This window comes from Elephantulus edwardii, unplaced genomic scaffold (assembly GCF_000299155.1).
Source record: "Elephantulus edwardii isolate Elephantulus edwardi_28Jun2011 unplaced genomic scaffold, EleEdw1.0 scaffold00086, whole genome shotgun sequence".
Classification (NCBI taxonomy): Eukaryota; Metazoa; Chordata; class Mammalia; order Macroscelidea; family Macroscelididae; genus Elephantulus; species Elephantulus edwardii.
The window spans coordinates 10146502-10155285 of record NW_006399836.1 but is presented as its reverse complement, the minus strand read 5'-3'; the positions used below and the strand labels follow the sequence as shown (position 1 = coordinate 10155285).

At 52.8% G+C, this 8784-nt stretch overlaps 1 protein-coding gene across 1 annotated transcript in view; it reads left to right on the top strand.

Moving 5' to 3' along the window:
* The first annotated feature begins 221 nt into the window (after positions 1-221).
* CSF2RB (colony stimulating factor 2 receptor, beta, low-affinity (granulocyte-macrophage)) overlaps positions 222-8784 on the top strand; it is a 15285-nt gene continuing 6722 nt past the window's right edge. The window contains exons 1-6 of the mRNA XM_006890225.1: positions 222-297; positions 1076-1199; positions 2693-2883; positions 7481-7638; positions 7721-7889; positions 8619-8754. Coding sequence (XP_006890287.1) covers positions 222-297; positions 1076-1199; positions 2693-2883; positions 7481-7638; positions 7721-7889; positions 8619-8754 — 854 coding nt within the window. The remainder of the gene's footprint in view (positions 298-1075; positions 1200-2692; positions 2884-7480; positions 7639-7720; positions 7890-8618; positions 8755-8784) is intronic.

The window sequence follows — 8784 nt, the reverse complement described above, 5'->3', positions numbered from 1 at the left end:
GCCCCCGAAGCTGCAGGGGGGAGGGCAGCAGGGACTGACAGCACCTTCTGCAGGTCCCAGCCGCATCCTGGAAGAAGGAAGCACCAGAACCAGTGACATGTGCCTGGCCTGGCCCCCAGCCTGAGGACAACAGAAGGTTCCAGCGCAGTGAGGGCTCTGCTCGGTCCACAGCCTGAGCCTTCCTGTGCTGGCCACCTGCCCACCTAGAGCCGACCAGGGAGATGGCGCTACCCAAGAGGCCACATTACATTGTCCTGCTGGCACTGTGCTGGATACCCAGTTTGATGGGGACCCAAGGTGAGTCCCATAGATCTATCCCTTTCCCCTGCCCCCTCCTCACTGTGTGATGGGCAAGTGAGGTCCCTCTACACCCACCTACAGAAGTGAAACCTGCCCCCTTTCCGGCTTCCTGACCCTTCCCAGCATCCTGCCTCATTCCTTGCCAGCCACCCGCCTCTCCTCCCTTACCACTCAGGGCTACTCTCCTCTAGTCTCCTGGTAAACCACCTCAGGTGCTGTCTGCCCTCCATTTTCAGGATGGCCTTGGAGGCTCTGACCTCCAGGTGACCACTACAGACTGTCCTCTGTCCCCCCCTACCACTCCAGACACTCCCTACACCTCAAAGCAGCCTCCCCACACCCTGCATCCCACACCCCACCCCAATTTTTCCCAATAGCCTCTTCCAGATGCTTGGGGTCCCCTTGGACTGACCCTCTGACTCTTGGAGTAGGGTGACTTCTCATCCTAATGTGCACCCACAGAGGGCAGAGCAGGAAGACCCCACGGTTTGCCTTGCTGCATCTATAGGTGGGGTTAGGACTCGCTCCCAGGCACACAGAAGAGCCTGCTGCACGTCCCATCCTGGGGTCACTCCAGGGGCCACAGCAGGACTCAGGAGATGTATCAATAACTCGAGTGATTGATAGCTAGGATGCTCCTCCCAGAACCCCTATCTTTGCCATGCACCAAGGGGCCTGGATAGGATCGGGGAGACTCCCATTTCAGCGCACTTGAGGAGCTGACGAGGGACACCTGGAGGGACAGAGGGGTGACGCTGCCCCTCTCCTCGGTCAGATACTGTCCCCATGCAGAGCCTGAGCTGCTACAATGACTACACCAGCCGCATCGAGTGCAGGTGGGCGGACATCGTGGCCAGTCAGCGGCTCATCAACATGACCCTCTATCACCAACTGAACAGGTGAGTGGCCTCGGGGGCTGTGGAGAGTGCACAGAGGTGCGGGGTCAGCATGGGCATGAGGGCTTCCCAGTGGGCTGAGGGTGAGGAGACCCTGCTGAGAGCTCCTGGTCCAGCAGGCCACTGGCCAGACCCCAGGCTGCACCCTGAGATGAGGCATCAGGAAGGGCTGTGTGTATGAGCGTCGTTGGTGATAGAGATGGTGGTGGTGACGGCCCGTCTCATCACAGTATCCTAAGTGCCTTGCTCATCCTGCCATGAAGACAGCAGGGCAGAGACGGGCTGCCCACTTCACAGGTGAGGAAACTGAGGCCAGGCCTGAGGGGCTGGCTCCACCCACCTGGGACCCTCACCCCTCCGTCACCTGTGGTTTGTGCCTCTCAAACCCCGTGTCTCCTGCTCACACTCCATTGGGGAAGTTCTCATATGAGTAAGATTCTAACTAGTCCATACATTGAGCTCTGGTGACCCCAGTGGTTAGAAGCTGTGCTGCCACACCAAAGGCATGCGCTTTGAATCCCCAGCTGCTCCAAGGGAGAAAGATGGGCAATCTCCTCCCATACGATTTACTGCCTCTGAGAAGCCCTGGGCACTCAGCCACGGGTCAGTTCCAATTCAATGGCACACAACAACAACACATCGGCCATAGCAGAGGTAATGAAATATCTGGATAGAGAAGGAAGATCAGCTCTGTAAGGAAAGGTAAAAACACAGCTCCAAGAGTGGGTGAATTAAACGTGCAGAAAAGCCTAAGCTGATGTGTATTCCACCGTGTACATCCTCAATAATGAGAAAAACAAAGGAAATTATGGAAAAAAAAAACCAACAGAAAAAGAAAAAAAACCCACAAAAACCTGGACAGAGAGTCCGCTTGGGGAGATCCTCCCACCTGGAGACTGCCCCCTGGAGGAGCAAGCTCTGCCCGCCCCATACCTCCTCCAAGTTCACTTCCTCTCCCCTGCTCCCAGGGTGCCCAGCTCCACCCTCTTCCATCATCTTCATCCTCAGCCTGAGCCTTGTTCCCTCCTGCAGAGAAACAACACCCCCAGAAGGGAAGCTCCCCAAACCCTGCCTCAAACATGCCAGTTCCCTGTTCCTGCTATACTCCAGGATGTGCCGGCCCCAGGGCCTTTGCACACATTACTGCTTCCTCAACCACCCTTTTCCCAGATTTCACAAATTTCCCAAAATTTCTAGGGCTGCCTTTCTCAGCTCCAAGTTTCAGTGCAAATGTTGTAACTCTTTCTTGTCACATCCCCTGCTCCAAATTTTTTGGCTTCCTCATTCCCCCTCTTCTGCTCTATTTATTTAAACTTTTCTGACACACTCCACCTTTCATCCCTTTGTGTACTGTGTTTCCTCCTGGAAGATGACAGCCCCAAGGGCAGGCACTGGCTGCCCTGGCCCTGGACAGCCTAGTGGTAGGAGCCCCCTGCAGGATGTGGTGGGTAGTACATACAGCTCACTTTGGGCTCACATGTGTCCTCTCCCATCAGGGAAACTCCACAGCCAGTGACCTGTGAGCTCAGCGAGGACAAGCCCTGGGAACGCTGCCCTTCTCCACCCTGCGCGTCCAGAAGATGTGTCATCACCCGCAGCTACTTCGCCCTCGGCTCTGATGACTACTTCTCCTTCCGGCCAGACAGACCTCTCGGTGCCCAGCTCGCTGTTACCCTGAGTCAGAACGGTGAGGGTTTGGGGTCCCTGGCCAACGCTTGGTCCCTTGCCTGCACAGTGTTCCCCAATGGCCTGGCTCTAGGAGTCTGGAGACATTGATGTGGAGGTGAGCTTCAATCCCATGAGGGGAAAGGCTCTGCTGTCCTTACCATAGAGGCTCTGCAGCAGGCACAGCCTGAGAAGGTTCTGGGTGGAGGGACGGCCTCCTGACCCCGGTTACTCCCACCTCCTGCCAGGCCATGGGCGGTCAGTACCGAATCCTTCACTTACAGAAGAGCAAGGCTTCCTGTCCAGGTAGAAACATCACAGCTTGCAAAACTCATTCTCCAATGTGGTTTCATCCACCTTCCTCCACAACCCATTTTATAGATGAACCACTGAGGCCTTGAGAGATAAAGTCACTCCCCCAAAGCCCCACTGCTGAGCATCACTGCAGAGGTGGGGTAGACCCCTCCAGGGCTCCCCACACGTTAGAGATGGAGCCCCGCCCCTTCCTGCAGCCCTTGCCCTGTCTCCCCTCCCCCATTGGGTGTCCCTGCCTGTCCTTGGCATGATGAGAAATGATGACAAGTCTGCTGTGGGTATAGATGACCATTTCTATCTAAATAGTTGTATTATACTTATCTTGGAAAAATAATAGCACTTTTCTTTCATCTTCATATAGTCAATGGCATGTATGCTCAGAATGAGATGAAAATCCCCATGAAAGGTCACTTTGAGAAGTTAATAATCATGTGGCAAAAGCCACCGATGTCTGGCTTTTCCAACACATTGCCCCCTCTAATTTATTCCTTAAAATGATATTTGGAGCTATACACTATTTTACGGCTCCATTTCATTGATGCCAAAACTGAGGTTGAGAGAGTGAGTGAGGAGAATCCCCCAAGGCTGCTCTTCTTCTAGTTTCTCACTTTGGCATCCTGGGTGTCAAACACCGTACCACCTGCTGCCTTGGCAAGCACCTGGTGGGGAGGGGGCTCTGGCCTCAGTTTCCTGCCTCTTTCCATCACAGTATCACCAGGCTGTTGCCTGGAAGGATGGGTGGGCAGACCAGCCTGAATTAATTCTGAATTAATTTTCAACAAGATTTCAGATATTTGTTTGGTGGGTGAACAGGAGTCTCCTCCAAAATGAAGCTCAGAGTCCACAGGCTGGAGCTGACAGAGCAGTAGATGTAATGGGATGATGGTTTCCTGAAGCCAGACGTGTGCCTTGCAGAGGGATGGAGGGCAAGGATCACCTGGGGGACCAGGCAAGGCTTCCCAGAGGAAGATCTGAAAGACGGAGAGGTGGCATTGGGTGTGGGATGGCTCTCGTGGCAGAGGAAACAGCACAGACAAGGCTGGAGATGGGGAGGGTGTGACTTCTGGACAAAGCCTTCGTCCTGTCCTATGTGCTCAGGAGTGTGAACTCCTAGAGGGCTCCCCAGTGGGGGGAGAAGCGGGGATGCTGCAGGCAGGAAGGGGTCTGGATCAGCAGTGCTGTCTGTGCCTTGCAGAGAAGTTCAGTGTCTGCTTTAAACCATGTCACTGAAAGACGTGAGGTGCTCAGGCGTCATTGAGAATGAATGATATATATGTAGGATGGGTTGGAAAGACAGGGAGGTGTGGGGCAGCCTGAAACCGATTAGAGGTCTAAGGTGCTTGTCCCCAGGGAGACTATCAACTCAGGCTCAAGGTCCCTCTACCTGTCACTGAGAAGGACTGTCCATACGGCTCTGTTAGGTGTCATTTTTACAAATATAGATCCTCAGTCCTATCTTTCACAGCATCTCTAGGTGAGCTCAAGCAGCCAACTTCTTGGGGAAGTGTCAACTACCTGCACCAGGGATCTGGGGAGGAGGAGAAAAAACCCATCAGTGTTGAGTCCTTGCCACCCCACCCCCTTGACTCAGGGTAACCGGTGTAGAACAGCCGTGAGCCTGTGGAGTGGGTTCCCTTTCTCCTGAAGCATCCCTGAGTGGCCTCCCCCCGCCAGACTTTAGGTTAGTCCCACTGTCATGGTTTGATAGTTGATGCCAACTCACAGAAACCATGTGGGACACAGCTGAACTGCACAATAAGGTTTCCAAGGAGAAATATATATATTTTAAAAAATTGGTTTGCATACAATCATTCACATACATCATGTTTGTAGATATTCTTTGTGTTTTATACGATCATTCGTGTATAGTTTCTATCATCCATTACCATCGCTCTGTGCCCATTATCGCTCCGTCTAAGGCTGTAAATCTTGATGAAAGCTCACGGACACATCTTTTTCCCGTGGAGCGGCTGGTGGATTTGAACCTCTGCTCTTTGGCTTAGCAGCTGACCACTTCAGCCACTGAACCATCAAGGTTCCTTTGATATTTGTAGATGAGAGCAAGCCATTTGTGTCACCCAGGGGCCTGTTGTCATCAAGGAGATTGTGACTCCTAACAACCTTATGGAACTGCCCTATAGTTTCCAAAGCTGTATTCACTCCAGATGAGGACTATCCAGCTTCCTCCCAGGGGCAGCTGGCGGGTTTGAACCATTGACCTTCTGGTTAGCAGTCACACATTTGATTGTTTGTTACCAGAACTCCAGGACCTAGGGTGGTTGTTTGTTGTTATGTGCCATCAAGTAGGAACCTCCTCACTGCTGACCCTCCAGCGGGTTTTCAGAGAGAGTTTAATCGCAAAGGAGGACATTTCCCATCCTTCTCCCCCAGGGTTTGGTGGATTTGAACCATGTGCCTTTGAGATGCAGTGAGGCTCCTTACCACTAGGCCATAGGCCACCAGAGTGCCCTAGGACCCAATAGAGAGTCTGAAAATTACAGAAAATAGAAGCCATTTATTGCTAAGGACCCGTGTCAGCTAGAAGAGCAGAGGAATCCATCAGCATCTTGGCCTGGGAGCTGGGCGTCTGGGAGCAGGAAACCTCCTGAGTGGAGAACACAGGGACAACTTAGAGATGACCAGGAGGAGCAGGAACTGCTGCCCAGAGCACACGCCGAGTTGGGAGATGTGATCTGCTCCATGGAGTTTTGCAATGATTCAGGGAGACCCCAAAGGGCAAAGAAGGGGACAGATTTGCACCTGATCTTCTCTGAGGTTCTCACATTTGAAGATCATGATCATTTCGCTTCCTCTATCAGTTACTTGTGAAATGAGTGTGTGGACTGAAAGACCTTAGGTTAGATAAGTTGGTTCACTGTCTGAATAGGGGGTAGTCTGAACAGGTGGTAGAAGCTCTCTAGAGCTCTGTGCAGAGAAGGATCCCCACAGCAGGGTAGGGTCATTGGTAAAGAATATGGCAATCCATTAGTAATGCCTGCCTGGGTGTGGGTTGGAAGTGGGGTAGCGTACTGCCTTGCTATCTCCATTCTGGGTTAAGGATTTCTGAGGGACCCCCAACTCCTGCATCTTCTAACAAATCATGACGCTTGTACAGCATAGACCATTCATTTATGTCCTGTTTGTGTTGCTTTTTTAAATACTTTTGGCATTTGAAAGTTATCCCTGATCACTAAGACAGAGAAGCTTCAGAAAGGCAGGAGCAATATCATTCATTAATGCTTCTAACTTATTAGGTTCTAGCAGACATGTCCTGGCTGCTCGATTGATAGAGTAACTTCATGAAAAGTCTGTAAAGTTGTCGGCATGAATTCACTCACTCACTCATCCATTCATTCACCATCAACTCCAAGTTCACTGGCTATTGAGAGAGAGGTAACATTCCGCCCTGGACTACCCCAAACTCCTCATCTGCTTGGGGAGGCAGATGTGACGACACGAAGCATCAGGGGTGATAATGCATGGTGGAGATAGTGAAGGGCTATGGCAAGATGCTGTGGCACTAGCAATGGGTGCAAAAAAAATAAAAAACAGGCTCAAACACACCAACAAGCATGAATATGGTGCAGAATAGGGCACTGTCACATCATGTTGTAAATGAGTCTGAGGCCATGAGAACAAGCCAAGGAGAGAACAACTGAAAATACAGTGGGACGAGAAAAGGACTCCAGAGTCACCCCAGGGGAAGGAGGCAACTGAAAACTATCATCTGGAGGAGACATTGAGCCTGGGCCTTGACCTTGAAGAAGCGGAATGAATGTTGGAGAGGGAAGGACATGCGCCACAGCGCCCTCTGCTGGAAGGAGGCTGCACAGACCAGATTGTGGGGAGGAGGAGAGTCCAGGGCACACTGGTGGCCCAGGGGGTGGGTAGCGGCTCTGCTAAGCCAAAGGGGGGGGGGGACTTCTTTAGCAGTTCGAGTCCACCAGCAGCTTCACTGGAAAAAGATGCGCAATTTCCTCCCATGCCGTTTACAGACAACCCACAGGAGGGACAGCTATGTTGCTTTAGACCTGACAAGAATAAGAAAATGAGAATGCAGAAAGGCTAGAGGCCTTATTTTTTTTGTGAACGTCTCTAACTGAGCTGACACTATACGTGCAGAGCACCTGCACAGCGTCGTTCCTACTGACACCTGACCCATAAGGCTCACAGGTGACAGGCCAAGGGGATAAGGTCAGTCAGCACGTAGGGGCAGCCCTGGGCCTGGAGTCTTGTTCTATCATCGCAAGAAGTCATGGCCTCAGCCCTGTCCCTGACTTGTCCCTCACTTGCTCTTCCTCCAGTCCAGCCCCCTGCACCCCAGGACCTGCAGGTCAATGACACTGGAGACCACTTCCTGCTGACCTGGAAGGTGCTCCTTGGAGATCCTCAGAGTCCTGGGCTGTCTGAGTCACACGTGGAGTTCGAGCTGGTCTACCGGCGGCTGCAGGATTCCTGGGAGGTAGGGGACCTTGATCAGCTCTACCCGAAGCCCAGAGGGACCTGGCCCCACCCGGCGTCCTCCAGCTCCCCTCTCTCCACAGGAGGCCTCCACCCTCTCCATCAACTCCTCCCGGGCCATCCTGGGGCCTGAGCACCTCATACCCAGCAGCACCTACGTGGCCCGAGTGCGGACCCTGCTGGCCCCGGGCACAGGACTCTTGGGGAGGCCTAGCGATTGGAGCCCAGAGGTCAAGTGGAGCTCCCAGCCAGGTACCTAGAGTTAGGAGGGCTCATCTGTGAGGAAGGTGGGTCCTCACGAGCTCTTGGAGCAGGAGGCTGTCTGCACCTATCCTGCAAGACCCCAGGAATCTGACGTGTCAGGATGAGCTACAGTCCCTTGTCTCTGCTGAATTTGGGGGAAGGTGGGATGTGTCTTGGTCCCCCATCTTCTGCATACTTCCTGATTGCTCACAATTAAGATAACAGCAATTACATTTGCTGCACTTTTAACGACGACCCCTTGTGCAGCATGACTGTCCCCACAGCGCTGACATTCAGATTCTCCTCCCATTGCCCACACAAAAACAGGGTGGTTCACGGTCTACTCTGTCCCTGTGGTCACACGGCTGCCAGGGGTCAGCTACGCTTAGAACTCTGGTCTCTGGGCCTTGACACTCCCGTTCTTGCTGTAGTATTTCCTTGTGGGCCTCAGGAGAGGTAGAGAGTGGATGGATGGAAGGATGGATGGATGGATGGATGGATGGATGGATGGATGACAGAGGAGTGAATGAATGAATGAATGAATGAGGGATGGATGAATAAATGAGTGAAGGAACGTCTCCCATGTCCTCAGAGCACAGAGGTAATGAATGAATGAGGGATGGATGAAGAAATGAAGGAAGGAAGATTTCCCTCACACGTCCTCACTTAGAGCTCAGAGTGAATGAATGAATGAATGAACAAGGGATGGACAGCACTGACAAGACAGGTCTCCCTCAGGGGATGAGGCCCAGCCCCAAAACCTCCAGTGCTTTTTCAACGGGGCCCACACACTCAGCTGCTCCTGGGAGGTGAGGTCCGAGGTGACCAGCTCCGTCAGCTTCACCCTCTTCTACAAGCCCAGCTCTGGGGCAAGGTGAGTGCCCTCCTCCTCTGGCCCCGCCCC